Raw genomic sequence first — 17,900 nt, forward strand, 5'->3', positions numbered from 1 at the left:
CATTTCTGAGGAAGCCATTTTTTTTCTTTATTTTTATTTTAGCTATAGGGGTTATGTGTGCAGATTTGTTACAGAGGTATATTGTATGATGCTAAGGTGTGGGTTTCTACCGATCCCATCACCCAGGTAGTGAATATAGTACCCAATATTGATTACTTATATTTAAAAACATCTTCAACTTAAAGATAACATATATTGGCCATTTTTAATTTATTAACTTATTTTTGTAGAACACAAGGGTGATACATGTTCTTTTGTGAAAAAATTGGTCTATAGAGCCAAATGACTAATTTGTTTGACAGTAAGAGAATTGAATTTTTTACCTTTGCATCAGAGTAGCTGCATGATTTATTATTTTCCAGTCATTCTTCCGTACTCATGAAATACTTTATTGAATAAACTATGAAGTTAAAGTTTGAGCTGCATTAACTAAGCTTTTTTTTACATTTTATATTTCAGCTCCTCCACAGATGATCATTCAAATTGGTAATTAAAAAATAAACTATTTTAATCTGTTAAGAAATTACATAAATATCAAACCCTTTAAAAAGACTTGCTAAAGATATTTTATTTGAATCGGTGATAAATATGTATACCTTGTTTGAAATATATTCTAAGGATCTGTTATGTAGACATTTAATTCTAAAATCACAGGTTAAAGTGAGAGGAAGGCCAAAGACCTTTCCACATGGTAGTTCAGTGATTTTGCTTTAGCGTCAATAGTTGTAAGGGTATATAGCACTTGGTAACTTTCAGCCCAGATTATGTTTTAATAAATAAATTTTGTGCCAAAAGAAATATCCCTTAATTAAATCAACCAAATTATTCACATTGTTTCATAATGCATGCAAAATTTCGTCATTGTTTCATATGTGTAAATGCATTAAAAAATTTTGTTTCCATATCTTGGTAGATTTAATACCAGTTTATATTATTGTGACTAAAACATGGAAGATTTCAAAAGTAATCCCAAGGCTTCTTAAGACAACTCTTAGCTAATACTTTTCTCTCCCTTTTTTTCCTTAAACATTTTAGGTTCGTTATTGGATCAAAGACTGATGCCGAGAGGTAAAAATATTTGCATCTCTATTTTGGTCAGGATGGATATGAAAAATTTTTCACCCTTATAGGATAGAGAATACTTTACTAGGAGTTAAAAACATTGATTTTGGTTATGCTATTAACCATATTTACACTGTTTAATATTTATGGGCCTCTGTTGTAAAATTAGGGCATTGGACAGTAAAACCTCTAAGGTCTTTTCCAACTTTAAAATCTTATTGATTCTAGAAAAATGAAAGCTTGTGATACGCCAAACTATTAAGAATGGTTCTTTTCATGGGATGAGATTTTGAGGGGACTTAAATGCATTTTTCCAATGTTTATAATACCTAGGATTTTTTTTCATAGAATTAAGAAAACAAAAAAAAAGTTTAAAATATAGTTTTGTTTTAAATAAGAAAACTTAGACATATCTAGTGTAGCTAAGGAAGATGATTTCTAGATAGTACTTTAATCAGAATCTAAGAAAGGAATTGAATATTTTCTTTGGCTGCTTATTACTTAAGTAATCCCTGCAATTTCTGTATTAGAAATAAGATATTGAAAGTATATCTTTAGATTGTTATTTAGCAAAATGTTTTGGACAATTTGTCATTGAACAGTTTAAATATATGTACTTTTAACACAAAGATAAATCACCTAATTTTAATTTTTATATTGATAGAACTTGCTTTTTGCCATTAATAGTCATTATTTCCTATAAAATAAATTCATGTTTAAAACAGGTTATCTAATCTTTACCTGTTTTCTCCTGATATTTTAGGGTAGTCAATCAGTACCAAGAATTAGTCCAGAATGAAGCCAAATGTCCGGTCAAGATGTCACACAGCTCCAGTGGCTCAGCCAGTCTGAGTCAGGTTTCTCCAGGGAAAGAAACAGAAGTGTGTTTCGTTAATGTTACTTCTTTGTTCCCAGTTGTTTCACAAGTAATCTGAGAAATGTTAAGAATCATTTTTTGAGGCTGGGCACAGTGGCTCATGCCTGTAATCCCAACACTTTGGGAGGCCGAGGTGGGTGGATCACCTGAGGTCGGGAGTTCAAGACCAGCCTGACCAATATGGTGAAACCCTGTATCTACTAAAAATACAAAAATTAGCTGGGCATGGTGGCGCACACCTGTAATCCCAGCCACTCGGGAAGCTGAGACAGGAGAATCTCTTGAACCCCAGAGGTGGAGGTTGCAGTGAGCCGAGATAGTACCACTGCACTCCAGCCTGGGCAATCGAGCAAGACTCCATCTAAAAAAAAAAAAAGAATCATTTTTTGAGGAGCAGCAGTATTGTTTAGTTTTGTTTTTACTTTTACCTTTTTTTTAAAATTTCTTTATGACATAATTTTTAAATGTACACAAAGATAAAAGGAAAATTATAATGAACACCTGTGTTCTAGTCATTTGGCTTCAATAGCTATTATTTTCCTTTAATAGATAGGTATGGAAGGGTGGAAACTTTGCTTTCATCTTACTCCTCTGCTTTTCTCCCTAAAACTCTCTCTTCCCACCCTATTACTCAGAAATCTTTTCATCATTCTTTATGTGTACTGTAATATATATTTCATGGGTGTTGTGAAATTTTCTCTGTAATACATACAGTATTCAATCTGTAACCACTGAGAGCACTTTGCAGAGTTAAAAATCTGGGATTTATAGCAGTACTAATTTTATTTAATAAACTATGAAGTTAAATACACATTTCATCTGGGGTTTATAGCAGGATTAATTTTAACAAGTATGCTTAATGTCACTGTCTTTTAGCAAACTGAAACCGTGTCAGTTCAGTCTTCAATATTGGGGAAGGGCGTAAAACATCGACCCCCACCAATCAAACTGCCCTCAAGCTCAGGAAATAGTTCCTCAGGTATTACATTTCTTAGTTTTTTGCAGTCTAGAATAACAAACATTATAGAGTCCTAATCTCTTTGTAAAACTTTGCCCCATTTTGATTTCTACAGTTGACAGAATTTTGAATTATAAATTTAGGAAATAACTTTTATGTTCTTCTAGGTAACTATTTTACACCACAACAGACAAGCAGCTTTCTCAAATCTCCAACTCCTCCTCCTTCTTCAAAGCCATCAAGTATTCCTCGGAAATCATCTGTGGATCTCAATCAAGTTAGCATGCTTTCTCCAGCTGCCCTATCACCTGCCAGCTCATCACAAAGTGAGTCCTAACTTAAATTCTTCATTAAATCTTCATAAGCTTTTGCATTAGTGTTTCTTAAGACAGCTTTTTTCAACTTGTGAAGTAGTGATATCTGAATGTACTGTGTACCCAAAATGTATAAGTTGCTAGAAGCTTCAGGCAGAGCTCTTGTTGATTGTATGTATTATGTCTCTACTGTAATTGTACTTGTTTTTCTGTATCTATGTATGCATTCTACATATACCTTTCTTATAGACTTACAACCTACACATCTCCTTAAAAAAATAACCTGGTAGTTACATGTGGCAATAAGGTTTCAAAATATTTTTTATTCCAGTGTACCCTAGGATCATTTTACATATTTATGTAAATTGTGTGGCTGATATGAAAAAAATGTCATAAGAGTTGTTGCTGCAGGTCCTATCTTTGTGTATATGTAAGAAGTCGACTAGTTCCAAGGTGGTGATACAATAAACTGAAAAACAATATTTCAAAAACACTCCTACACTCTTTTATAAATTGTTGTCAGTTACTAAAATGTGATGATGATCATAAAGCATTATTCTGAAGATACTGAAATGTAATTTTTACTACTGAATACTTTTTTTTTTAACATCAGGAAGAGTTATACAAGAATGCTAGCATTAGTTTGGGAGAATTTCTTCAAATTAGTAAATATCTGAAAGTACCAATTTGGGGGAAAAAGTCATTCCAGTTTTTTAGATTTTTTGTAGATAGCTAATATATGCTGAAAGTTTTAGTACACTGCACAGTGATAGGGTGGTCTTCGCATTAGATATAAACATCTTCATCTTGATAGCTCAAAAGGTGTAATTTTTCTGCCTTCTTGTTTTGCACAAAGAAAAATATATAAATTTTCTGAAAGTCTTATTCACACTTCTTATGTTGTGGGTATGGATTATGGTAATCTACTGCACACAGTTGTTACTTTAAGTAAGGGTTGAGTGACAGCTTCTGGACATTCACATTTCTTTCCTTTCTTTCTGCAGGACATGAAAGCTAAAAAAGAAAACACCTCAAGAGCTTTTGGTTTTACTTTTTTGGTTTTTGTTTTTTTGTTTTTGTTTTTTAAAAAATTGATAAACTGTGCATACTTCATTCACAACAGATTTTCTATACATTCTACATTTAAACAGAAGTACACAGTTACTGTTAAAGATGCAGTATTATCTATCAGACGTTTACTTTATTACTGTTTTTTGTAAATTTGTTTGTCAGGATAAACTTGATGTGTTAGGAATTAAACATGTATATTTAGGTGCCAAATATGATTGTTAACCATATGTAACTTATTAAATATGTTCACAGTTTATCTCAGACTTTTACACTAAATAAGCAATATTTTTAAATGAAGTCTTGAATTAGTACATCGTAAATAACAAATTAATTTGAATTCCTTTTGAACTTTTTAGGCCAAAGGCAGCATGTAGGAAACTTAACTTTTAAATGGGTATTGTGGTAGAATATAACTGTATATTTTTACTGTTACTGCAATAGCATCTTTAATGGGCTTTTTAGGTGATATACTGCATCCTTAATTGTAATTGAGTGTAGCAACACTCATGTATCATGTGTAGAAATTAACACTTGCAGTTAACTGCTTAAAAAAAAAAAAAAAACTAGAACAAATTGTCAGTGCTAAGTAAGATTCCATTAACCTTATTTTAAAAGGACTGGCCATTTATAACAAACTAGCAATTTTTATTTTTCTCAATGAGCAGGATCTGGAACTCCTAAGCCATCTACTCCTACACCAACCCCTTCATCGACCCCACACCCTCCTGATGCTCAGAGCTCAACTCCTAGTACCCTTTCAGCTACCCCTACTCCCCAAGATTCAGGCTTCACCCCTCAGCCCACTTTGTTAACTCAGTTTGCTCAGCAGCAAAGGTCTCTGAGCCAGGCAATGCCTGTAACAACCATTCCTCTTTCCACCATGGTAACATCTATAACTCCAGGAACCACGGCCACCCAGGTCATGGCAAACTCTGCTGGACTTAACTTCATCAATGTAGTGGGCTCTGTTTGGTAAGTTTGCTTTGATGTTCTTAATTTTTTTTTTTTTTTAAGATAGTTTCACCGTCTAAATAAATTCTTAATTTGTGAAATTAAGAACAAACTGCCTATTACTCAGACTGAAAGGCAATAGTTTAAATATGGACAGAAGCTGCCTGACTATGTGTGTTTTAATTTTAAATAATACATCTGTTAACTGCACTAAGATGATACCTCATCTTATTGTTTTTGTTTTTTGATACTTCATCTTGACAGCAGCTTAGAGTTTCCTGTTTATCTTCTGCATTGCCTTTGATATTTATGACCAATAAATAACTAGTTGTGTTTGCTTAGTAGTTTTGTTTTTTAATCTGAGGAATTGTGTGGCTGACCTTTTTCCTTTTACAGTGAAGTTTAATGCTTTGTCTTATTCTCCTGCAGTGGGGCCCAGGCTTTGATGAGTGGTTCAAACCCCATGCTGGGCTGTAACACTGGTGCCATAACTCCTGCAGGAATAAACCTGAGCGGCCTTCTACCCTCAGGAGGTCTGCTACCAAATGCATTGCCCAGTGCAATGCAGGCAGCTTCTCAAGCAGGTCAGAATGTTGGAAATAATAACCTCTAAAAGAAAAAAAATTAAAGTATATGCTAAAGTAAAAATGTAATTTTAAGAATGATGCTAAAGGCATTTAATGTCATTATTTCATGAAGCGTAGTATCACATGTATTTCATTTCAAAAGCCTTTAAAGTTCTGGCATTTGAATTAAAAGCCATCCAGCAATCAACTTCTTTGGAAAACTTGGTAAGCCTGTGAGTCTGTGGAAATCTTTCTTTTGCTTTCCAAATAATAAAATTAATTTTGGTAGTCTTATTGTCATTGTAGTTATATTCCAGGGAATATTAATGTATTTTGAAAATATACATTGTGCACAAGAGGCATCTGCATCGCAGTTAAGAGCCTGGATTCTGGAGCCAAACTACCTCAGCTTGAATCCCAGTTGTACAACTTATCATTTGTGTAATATTGAGAAAGTTACCTTTGTGTCTAACTTTCCTCATAAATAAAATGGAAATAGCAATAATAACTTACCTCATAGTCATGAGGATTAAATGAAATATAATACAGATTATGTGCTTAAACTGTGCCTGAGACATGATAAGCATTCTTAAGAGTAGTTATTACCTGTACAGGAAAACAGTTATAACTTGTGCTTATTTTTTTTTGTGATGCTCTTTAAAAGAATGTATTATAATATCTTGAAACAATTCCGTTTCACTTGAGGAAAAATTTAATAGGAAAAACAATGTAGAAAAATTCATTAAAAACTTTCTTAGTTATGAGAAAGAGAACCCAGAAAATATAATTAAACATATTAACATGTTGCTGTAATTTCCTAATTCTAGCTAGTATTGTTATTTTTTTGTTTTGTTTTGTTTTTGGAGACGGAGTCTCGCTCTGTCGCCCAGGCTAGAGTGCAGTGGCGCGATCTCCGCTCACTGCAAGCTCCGCCGCCTCCCAGGTTAACGCCATTTTCCCACCTCAGCCTCCCTAGAAGCTGGTACTACAGGCGCCCGCCACCACGCCCGGCTAATTTTTTTTGTATTTTTGGTAGAGACGGGGTTTCACCATATTAGCCAGGATGGTCTCGATCTCCTGACCTCGTGATCCACCCACCTCGGCCTCCCAAAGTGCTGAGATTACAGGTGTGAGCCACCATGCCTGGCCTAGTGTTCTTATTTTAATAAGCATAAGTGTGCTTTAGTGCCAGAAGTCCTAGAAATGGACTTCACATCTTGAATTTAGGATATTTACATGTAACTACTAGTTGTACCAGTTACATGTGGCTTCACTTGCTAAACTGGGGCTTTACAGAAGTCACTAAATTTTTCCCTCTTAGCCTCAGTTCAATTCGCTCTCAAGTGGGAATAAAAATATCTTCAGTTGGTACTTAAGAGAAATAAATGAAGTATGAAAGTGACTTTGGTAAGCTAGAAGGCATTATACAGATATCATCCAGTTTTAAATGGGGGTTAAGCCATTTTCTTAAATGAGAATTTTTCCAGAAAGGGATATTTTTGCCAAATTTCAGTTTCTTATACAAGGTGTTGCTAATATTACATGTGCATTTCTTGCCTTAAATCTTTTTTTAAAAAAATGATCTGATAGAGAACTAGATACATTTTTAAATAGTGTTCAGATTGGTGTATTTTGTTAGCAAAATATTTGCATATCTTGAGACCAGGATCACCACACTACAGCACACAGCCTAAGCTAGGAATGGTTACTACATTTTTAAAGGATTGTGAAAAGAAAATGCAGCAGAGGCCATTTGTGCTCACAAAGCCTACATGATGGCCCTTTACTGAAAAAGTTTGTCACCCCCAGCTTTAAGATATGCTCTGTGTTATGTAACAGATTTTTTAGGATTATGTTTAGAATTAACAGAGCACTGTTTCCTGACTCTCAGTTTTGATCTTATACACAAAGTGCAACATTCTTTAGCATTCTGATTAACATTTGTAGTTAAAAAAAAAATAGTATAGAGCATACCAGTTCTTAAAGATGTGATTATTTTAGTATACTATGTAGCACTGAGAAATGTAAATAGATGCCAGTACCTGGAATGTATTTGCACAGCAGTGATAGTTTTGTTATATTCATGGTGTTCACATAATTCTTGATTACTGTTTGTTCAGCCAACAGTCAGAAGAATGAAAAAGAAGTCCCAGTTTCTGAAAGATAGACTATAATGTACACCTGGTGCTTCACAACTTTGAATAAAATCTCAGTATTGAAAATAAGCACATCTATGCAGAGAGTACATAAAATTATTGTACTTATATATACTAAAGTATAAATTATTTTCATGTGTAATAAACTTCCAATTCTGTTGTAACCATGCATTTTATTTAACAGGTGTTCCATTTGGTTTAAAAAACACTTCAAGTCTCAGGCCCTTAAATCTACTCCAGGTAAACCTGAAATCCTGCTTTTGATTAAATTTTTTGTACATTGAATTTTTTTCTAAACAATGTGTATCTATATGTATCAGCACTTGAAATTCTGAGGTCTGTTTAGATTCTTCTAAGGGTGCGGTTATTATTGCTACCTTTGTATGATCAGGTGGATAAAGAGGAAGAATCAGTATCCTATATACCACACTTTGGCTCCAGTAGCCCTGCCTCATTAAGAACTAGCTGTGCCAATGGGGAGAACTTACACCTACCAAGGAGGATACTTCCCTACAATAATAATAGTGGATATATTTAGAAAATAATTGCTTTCCCAACAGATGTTTTATGTATGCATAGATGTAATACTGTTTTTTGTGCTTGAAGGAGATTTAAAAAATAGGTATGTGTGCAGTACGCAGTGGTTCACACCTAGAATCCCACCACTTTGGGAGAGCCAGGTGGGTGGATTGCTTGAGCTCAGGAGTTCGAGACCAGCCTGGGCAGTATGGTAAAACCCCATCACTACAAAAAATTAGCCAGGCATGGTAGCATGCATCTGTAATCCCCGCTACTCGAGAGGCTGAGGTCAGAGGATCACTTGAGGCCAGGAAGTCGAGGCTGCAGTGAGCTGACATTGCGCTACTGCATTCCAGCCTAGGCAACAGAGTGAGATCCTGTCTCAAAAGAAAAAAAAGAGGGGTTGAACTTACAACATTCCTGGTGTTATGCTAAGTCCTCTAATTTAAAGAAGGAGCAAGCTTTAAGCTAGTAGTTTGGAAAATGGATAGACGTGAATATAAAGATCTGGATATGTAATGTAGTAGAGCTATGGATTGATGGAAAATAACAATAACAGATCAGCCACCCTGGTATTCAGGATTAACAAATAGGGAAATTCTCATTAGAGCTAAAATTTAAAACTTATTTCCTATACACGATGCAGTATGTTTGCAGACTAATTGCAGACCAATATACTTATAGTATGGACAAGCCCACAAATTGCATTTGTTTATTTAGCCTACCTTCCGGCATATTGCTGTTGAAGTTTTCTTAGGGATCAGTCTCAGTGTTAACAGGCATGGAAATCCTTTAGTTTGTTATATTTTTCTACATTTACTATACACTGATTGAGGAAGGAACATTTGATCTGTGCTGTGTCCATATTTACCTAATGATGAGCTGTGATAGATATAGATAGATATTTTGACCCAAGGATTTTTTTTTTTTTTTTTTTTTTTTTTTTGTACTATATAGAACCTAAGAGTTCTGTATTTGGTGTTTTCTTGGACATTCTCTTAAGGACTTCAAAGTGGTCCATATATAAACCCCTGTAGCTTAAAATAGAAAAACTATTTGTTTTTTGGTGCATTTGACAAGCATTGTTTTCCTTTTTAACCTGGAGTTTTCTGAGTGCTTCTTTAAAAATTGTTTTTATATTTGGATTAATTAAATTTGAATTAGATTTGAATGAAAGAGAAAGTAGTGGTTTCCAAAATAAATATGGACAACTAAATGCACTTTTTTTTCAACTTTGAAATTCCTCACTGTGTTATATAAAAGATCTTGTATAGTATTTTTGTGTTTTTGGCAAAACTAGAACCAATTTATGAGGGGTGGTTTTTCACAGTATACATTTCTGATTCATAAGCTGTTTGTTTGTACTTTCTAATGTATTTAATGCTCTTTCGTATTGATGTATAAAAAGAGTGAAATAAAAAATAGCATGTGAATTGGGATAGCTAACTACTAGCTTGAAGCAGAAAAATTTATGTTTAAGAGTATTAACATACTTGGGAGCCCAAAGTAATAGGACTTTAAAATTGTATCTAAATAGGTCTTTATTTTAAGGGCAGCCAACTTTTTTTTTATTCACCTGTTTCCTCAACTATAGGAGTGACACATAGCAAATGATCCAAAACTATTTGTAGAATAAAGAAATTTAAATATTTGATATAAAATCATATGAGATTGGTTAATTTTTGTTTAAATTCTTAATAGCTTCCAGGTGGTTCACTTATTTTTAACACTCTGCAGCAGCAGCAACAGCAGCTCTCCCAGTTTACACCACAGCAACCTCAGCAGCCCACAACTGCTAGTCCTCAACAGCCAGGGGAGCAGGTATGGGTTTTCTAGCCTTCCATATGCTTTTACATCGAATTTATAACATTTTTTGGTATATTCCAAGCATACTTCATGTGCTTTGTTAGTGTAAACATTTCCTGTACTGTTTTTGTTAACAATAGTAGCAATCAGCTATTGGGCGTGTATTCCTAATAAAACAGTCATACCATACTGAATAGATGATATCACCTGCATCTTGCATAGATGATTGAGATTCAGGTAAATGGCTTGCTCATAGCCATACAGTGAGTGGCAGAGTCAGAGATTCAAACCTAGGTCTTTCCCTATCGCTCATGTATTTTCTACCCCATCATTATCTTTCTGTTTTTAGGATTGTGTTGCTATTGGAATACAGATATCCCTATTATTATAAAATGTAGGGCAGTGGGAACACAGACAAAAACAAACGTTTACACTGCCAAAGAGAATGAAATTGAATAAGAACTGCAATAAATGACAGTAGAAGAAGGAAGTACAAGTGTTTCTAAACTTTGGGTACACTGGAGTCATCTGGGAAATTTAAAAATACTGATTCCTGGGTCCCACATCCAGAGTTTCTCTATCTCACAAATTATATGAAATATTCACCATTAATCCTTTTGCCCAATTTTCCCCAGTCAGGTCTTAGTTGGATAAAGCTCATCCTCTAATAGAGACCTCAGGAAGGGCACATTAAAAACTTGCTGTTTTTTCATTCTGAACACATTAAAGATTGCTTGGCTAGATATAAAATCTTTGATTTTCTTTAAAAAAAAAAATTTTTAAATACACATAAAATTTACCATTTTAACTTTTTTTTATTTTTTGAGACGGAGCCACGCGCTGTTGCCCAGGCTGGAGTGCAGTGGTGCGATCTTGGCTCACTGCAACCTTCACCTCCTGGGTTCAAGCGATTCTCCTGCCTCAGCCTCCCAAGTAGCTGGGGCTACAGACGCATGCCACCACACCCAACGTTTCACCGTGTTAGGATGGTCTTGGTCTCCTGACCTTGTGATCCACCACCTCGGCCTCCCAAAGTGCTGGGATTACAGACGTGAGCCACCGCACCTGGCCAAAATTTACCGTTTTAACTTCCTAAGTGTGCAATTCAGGAGTGTTAAGTGTATTCACATTGTTGTGCAACAGATTTCTATTATAGAACTCTTTCATCTTGCAAAACTGAAACTATATCCGGTAAATAACAACTCTATTTCCTCCTCCCCTCAGCCACTATTCTACTTTATGTTAGTATGAGTTTGACTATTCGAGATACCTCATATAAGTGCAATCATATAGTTATTTGTCCTTTTGTATCTGACTTACTTCACTTAGCATAAAGTCTTCAAGGTTCATTCATGTTATAGCATGTGTCAGAATCACCTTTCTTTTTCATGGTGAATAGTACTTGTATATACCATATTTTGTTTATCCATTCATCCACTGATGGATACTTGGGTACCTTCCAACGGTTGGCTATTGTAAATAATGCTAGTGTGAATGTGAGTATACAGATCTCTTTGAGACCCTGTCTTTGGCTCTTTTGGATATATACCCAGAAGTTGGATTGTTGGTACATGTGGTGATTTTTAATTTTTTAAGAAGCATCATACTGTTTTCCATAGTGACTGTACCATTTTACCCAATTCCCATCAACAACATACAAAGATCTCAATTTGTCCAAATCCTCGCCAACTCTTGTTATTTGCTGGTGGTAGTTGGGTCTTTGGGGATTTTTTTTTTTTTTTTTTTTTTTAAGCAGCCATCCTAATGGGTGTGAAGTGATAATCTCATTGTGGTTTTGATTTGCATTTCCGTAATGATTAGTGGTGTGAAGCATTTTTTCATATGCATGGTGGCCATTTGTATATCATCTTTCGAGAAAAGTCTATTCAGGTCCCTTGCCCATTTTTTTTTATCAGATTAATTTTTGTTGTTGGATTGTAGTTCTTCATTCTTCATATACACATATATCAGATGTTTGATTTGCAGATATTTTCTCCCATTTGTTGTCTTTTCACTTGATTGCATCCATTGCACAGAAGTTTTTAAATTTTTAATGTAGTTCATTTTCTCTTTTTACTTTTCTTGCCTGTGCTTTTGGTATCATATTGAAGATCATTGCCAAATCCAGTGTCCTGAAGCGTTTTCACTTGCTTTCTTCTAAATGTTCTCTAGTTTTAGGTCTCCTTTAAATTTATTAAAAATGCTTCCTGGCCGGGCGCGGTGGCTCAAGCCTGTAATCCCAGCACTTTGGGAGGCCGAGACGGGCGGATCACAAGGTCAGGAGATCAAGACCATCCTGGCTAACACGGTGAAACCCTGTCTCTACTAAAAACTACAAAAAACTAGCCGGGCGAGGTGGCGGGCGCCTGTAGTCCCAGCTACTCGGGAGGCTGAGGCAGGAGAATGGCGTAAACCCGGGAGGCGCAGCTTGCAGTGAGCTGAGATCTGGCCACTGCACTCCAGTCTGGGCGACAGAGCGAGACTCCGTCTCCAAAAAAAAAAAAAAAAAAGCTTCCTACTGTTGACTTGCTTTGTATGTTTTTGAGAAATCTGATGCCAGTCTAATTATCTTGCTCTTGTAAGTTTATTTAAGCAGTTTGTCTAGAGGCCCTGAATGTTTTTCTAGTATTTTCACTGGTGTATGTGTCAGAATTGATTTTTCCATGTTTTTCCTGTGGATCCTTTTAATGTGTAGAGTCATTTATTTCTGGAATGTTTTCTTGGATGATAGTTTGCAGTTTCATAAGTGGAAGCTTAGATTATGGAGGTCATTCTTTTCTAAAATAAACATTTAATGTTATACATTTCCTTCTCAGTACTGCTTAAGCCACTTTCCACAAATTTTGATATGCTGTGCCTTCATTTTGTTCCATAGAATTTTCTTTCTTATGGATCCCTCTTAAATGAATTATTTAGATATGTTTGATTTCCAAATACTTGGGAATTTTCCAAATATCTTTCTGCAGTTGATTTCTAGTTTAAATCCACTGTGGTCTGAAAACATATTTTTCGTTCTTTTACGTTTGTTGAGGTTTGTTTAATGCTTGAGAACATGATCTATCTTGATGAATACTCCATATATGCTTGAAAAAAATATGTATTCCGCTGTTAGGAGTGTTCTGTATTAGAGCAAGGTATTTGATGGCATCATTCAAGCCTTCTGTATCCTTTTCTTTCTCAATGTTTTATCAGTTACTGTGAGAAGTGTTGAAGTCTTCAACCAAAACTGGAAATTTCTATTTCTCCTTTTGCTAAAGGTTGTGTTTTGAGCCCATATTGTTAGGTGCATATGCATTTAGGATTGTTACATCCTTGATTAATACCCCTTATCATTAATAAATGACCTTCTTTATCTCTGGTAATATTTCTTGTTTCTTTCTTTTGATTAATGTTAGCTTAGTACATCTTTTTTCATCCTTTTAGTTTTAGCCTGAGTCCTTTTATTTCTTAGTATTTGTTTTTCTTCAAGATGTTTGTTTAATCATTATTCCTCCTTGTTTGAATATTCCGTTTGCGGTGGTGGGTTACAGTCTACTTTAGGTTTGTGGAGTGCTTCGGGGGAAATTGATATCATCTGTAGTTTTTTTTGTTTGTTTTATCATAGCTCCATTATGGTGGTGATGTGGTCTGCCTTATTCTGTTGTTCATTTCATGAACTGGGTTCCAAATTCAATAATGTAACCTTTCAGCTCTGTGCTCTTTTGTCCAATCTCTTTTTATATACAGGGAGATCCCCTCAAGATAAATGTAACTTTTGAATGTTTGGCTTGCCATTATATACTGAAATGTTCAAAGGATGTCTTTGGCAGAGCAAAAGTTTTTAATTTTGCTGAAGTCCACGTTGACAGTATCTTTCCTTTATGGAATATGCTGTAGTTGTCATGTCTCAGAACTCTTTACCTAGCCCTAGGTCCCAAAGATTTTCTCCTGTGTTTTTTTCTAACAGTTTTATAGTTTCTTATTTTGAATCCATGATTCATTTTCAGCTAATTTTTGTACAAGGTGTGCAACTTAGGTCCATGATTTGTTTTGTTTTTGTTTTCCTATCAGTATCCAATTGCTTCAACACCATTTGTTGAAACCAACAACAACAACAAAAAAAACAGCTATCCTTCCTGAATTGAATTACTTCTGCACATTTGTTAAAAGTCTGTTGGGTCTGTTTGGGTGGGTTTATTTCTAGGTTCCCTGTTCTGTTTCATTAATCTATGTGTCTATCCTTCAGCCAGTACCACACTGTCTTCTTCATTGTAGTGTCTTAAAATTGGGCAGTGTTTTCTGCCATACCATTTTTCAAAATTATTGTAGTTAATGTAGGTTCTTTCCATATAAATTTTAAAGTCATCTTGTCTATATCTGCAAAAACCTTGCCAGCATTTCTAAAAGAATTGAGTTATGCTTGTTGATCAGTTTGGGGGAAGAACTGCCATCTTTATGATGTAAGTCTTCCAGTACATGAACATAGTATGTCCTTATCTAGACCAAAGTCAATGTTTTGTAGTTTTTGGTATACAAGCCCTGTATATGTTTTCTTAGACTTAAGATTAATACCTAAGCTTTTCTCTGTTTTTTTGAGTAACTGTGAATGGTATTTTTTTTATTTCAGTTTTCACATGTTCATTACTAGTATATATAGTGTTGATTTTTGTATATTGATCTTGTATTGTGCCCTCTTACTGAACTTACTATTTCTAGGAGCTGTTTTAGAGATTGCTTAGGATTTTCTACAGTATAAACAGTTGTGCCATTTGCAAATAAGGACAATTTTTTTTTTCCTATAAAATCGATATGCCGGCCGGGCACGGTGGCTCACGCCTGTAATCCCAGCACTTTAGAAGGCCGAAGCGGGCGGATTACAAGGTCAGGAGATCGAGACCATCCTGGCGAACACAGTGAAACCCCATCTCTACTAAAGAATACAAAAAATTAGCCGGGCGTAGTGGCGAGCACCTATAGTCCCAGCTACTCGGGAGGCTGAGGCAGGAGAATGGTGTGAACCCAGGAGGTGCGCCGGTTGCAGTGAGCCCAGATTGTGCCACTGCACTCCGGCCTGGGCAACAGAGCAAGACTCCATCTCATAAAACAAAAAACAAATAAAATCGATATGCCTTTTATTTCCTTTTCTTGACTTAGTCTGCTGAGTAAAAGTTCCAGTACTATGTTTATGTTACAGAGAGTGTTTTAAGCTTTAAAAAATTGTTTCAGTGAAGCTTTATAAAAGCCTTAGGCATTATCTCGGTAGCATCAAACAATAAATACAGATGCACTGAAAAATAAAGTTTTCTTTGTTCAAATGCTATAAATTTATTCTTGCTTACTCAATACCTTTGAAGTATTTTCCTTGTTACTCTTTTTACAAGACTAGTCTCATACTGCTTTCTTTCATACAGGAAAAAATACTGATTTATTTTCACCAGCTCAAATTTGTTTTTCTTTGTCGTACAAGTCATTTATTATTTTTTTATTCAGGGTTCTGAACAAGGTTCAGCCAGTCAAGAACAGGCCTTATCTGCTCAGCAAGCTGCTGTTATTAACCTTACTGGAGTAGGAAGTTTTATGCAGTCACAGGCAGCTGGTAGGTATCTTCATAACTTTATATGCTGAATTTACTAAACATATTCAATGTATTTGGGATCTCACCACTTAAATTATTTTCTTTTGCTTCCCTTGCAACCAGTAAACAGCAAAAAGTAAAGCTATAATGTGTGAACTATTAAATTGATTAATGGCTGAGATTTTTTTCATTAATTTGATAGTGCATTAATTAAAAGAGCTTTGACTTAACATAATTACCACAGTTGTGTTTTCCTTATGTTACAGTTTACTGGCAAAATTTAATAATTACCCACTTTACTAGGTTACCAGAGCTGTTTTCAGTGTTTGCCAGTAGTTATGTTAATTAATAACTTTTTTGTTTTCCTGGGTTAAGACTGAATTTTTCTAGATTGCATAATCTTTTGTCTCATTCTGGTAATTTGTAGTTGCATAAATGACTTAAGTCTTAATGGACAATAGCATAACTTATGTATACAAGCCACTATTATCATTTAAGAAAAGATTAACTTCTCAACACTTCCAGCAGTAAATGGTGAACTAAAGATTACTCTTAATGATTCCTGTCACTTGAAGATAATTCTAACTTCATACTTAATTAAAAGAGTAAGCCACATGTATAAGAAAACTGTAAGAGTTTGAGGATTGAATGAGTGACTGTGTTGTCAATATCTTATCACTGTGGGCTTACTATGCCTATAGAAGTCTTTTAGAATAATCTTTATTTTGGAAGTAATCCTTATATATAAAGTTCCAACTTAGAGGTAGTGAATTTCCAAATAGAAGTTTATGTAATTATATACCTTTATCAGACCAGTTGTGAATTTCTGAAAATAGCTCTAGTATAATTTAGTGGAAACAACTCTAGTCTGAAAAGTCATGAGAATGTTCCTAGCCACAGATTTGCCATAATTTGAGTCCAAGTCACTTAAATCATGTTGGCCTTCAAACTTTCTTATATGTAAAGTAAGTGTTGAACTGATTACTGTGGTTCCACTCAGCTCAAAAAAAAACAATGCTCAGTCTCAGTTCATCACCTCTGTTGTTTATTTATAGTAGTCTGATATTCATTGCAGCATCTTTTGTTTAAAGCAATTGTCTGTCTACCAGCTTTGTTGTTACGACAGTTTGGATTTCTTCCATCTCCCTTCTCCTACTGTTGGTTATATTTCAAAAATAATGTACTCTTCTAAACAAAATAGCACCAGTATCGAATTTTATACAGATGCAAGAGAGGTTCAGTGCTTTGACACATAATGCACTCCCTTCTCTTTTTGTGTCCAGAAAGTTCCATAATCAGTGGTACCCCCAACTAACAGGAGACCATATACTAAATTTATTCTGAAATGTCTATGATTTGATACTTAAGATTAATCATACTGCTAACTTTTCTATTATTTCATTTTCTGTGTTGTCCTTTTCTAACCCTGGTAGCCTTCAAACTTTTTGACTGGCCTGCTTTCCCCTTCTCCTCTCTGTAGTGTTGTCTCAGCTTGGCTCTGCCGAGAACAGACCTGAGCAAAGCCTTCCTCAGCAGAGATTCCAGCTCTCCTCTGCCTTTCAACAGCAGCAGCAACAGATACAAGTAATCCAGCAACTTCACTCTGATTACATTTTTAAAGATACTCAGCTCCAAAAGTACCTCAAAATAACTTGCTTTAGTTTTATTTTACTGTCTTTTAAGACTGTACAGTAATTGGTAAATAATTTAGCAAAGTTTATTTAAAAGTCTTGACGTTTTAGCCAGTCAACTTGGAGCACTGAATATATTTTGTACATTTAAGCCATACTCTTAAAATTTTTCATGAAGTGCTGGTGGCACATTAACATACATTTTTCTAGTATGCAGTGTATTTTGAAATAGACAGTTGTAAGTGCCAATTGTTAACTTTCTAATATTTTATTGCAGAAAAGTGTTCCTATTAGTAAATGTCATACCTGTTTATTTAGAAAAATGTTATACCATCATTTTAGGAAGGAAAGTCAGCATATTATAGTTGACTATCTTGATATTCAGGTTTGTTTTATATTGCTATAAACTATCATTATACAACAAAATGGTAACTG

At 34.8% G+C, this 17,900-nt stretch overlaps 1 protein-coding gene across 27 annotated transcripts in view; it reads left to right on the forward strand.

Annotated features, from left to right (window-relative positions):
* SUPT20H (SPT20 homolog, SAGA complex component) overlaps positions 1-17,900 on the forward strand; it is a 50,927-nt gene that overhangs the window by 32,264 nt on the left and 763 nt on the right. For 9 of the 27 annotated variants that reach the window (XM_030921936.1, XM_010383076.2, XM_010383077.2 and 6 more), the window contains 11 exons: positions 460-486; positions 1,036-1,068; positions 1,826-1,943; positions 2,816-2,918; positions 3,065-3,223; positions 4,948-5,254; positions 5,663-5,817; positions 8,140-8,195; positions 10,176-10,295; positions 15,750-15,855; positions 17,315-17,418. In XM_030921936.1, the coding sequence (XP_030777796.1) occupies positions 460-486; positions 1,036-1,068; positions 1,826-1,943; positions 2,816-2,918; positions 3,065-3,223; positions 4,948-5,254; positions 5,663-5,817; positions 8,140-8,195; positions 10,176-10,295; positions 15,750-15,855; positions 17,315-17,418 (1,288 nt within the window). The remainder of the gene's footprint in view (positions 1-459; positions 487-1,035; positions 1,069-1,825; positions 1,944-2,815; positions 2,919-3,064; positions 3,224-4,947; positions 5,255-5,662; positions 5,818-8,139; positions 8,196-10,175; positions 10,296-15,749; positions 15,856-17,314; positions 17,419-17,900) is intronic. The other 18 variants (XM_030921943.1, XM_010383088.1, XM_030921942.1 and 15 more) reach the window with 14 other exon arrangements.

The sequence above is a fragment of the Rhinopithecus roxellana genome, chromosome 18 (assembly GCF_007565055.1).
Source record: "Rhinopithecus roxellana isolate Shanxi Qingling chromosome 18, ASM756505v1, whole genome shotgun sequence".
Taxonomy (NCBI): Eukaryota; Metazoa; Chordata; class Mammalia; order Primates; family Cercopithecidae; genus Rhinopithecus; species Rhinopithecus roxellana.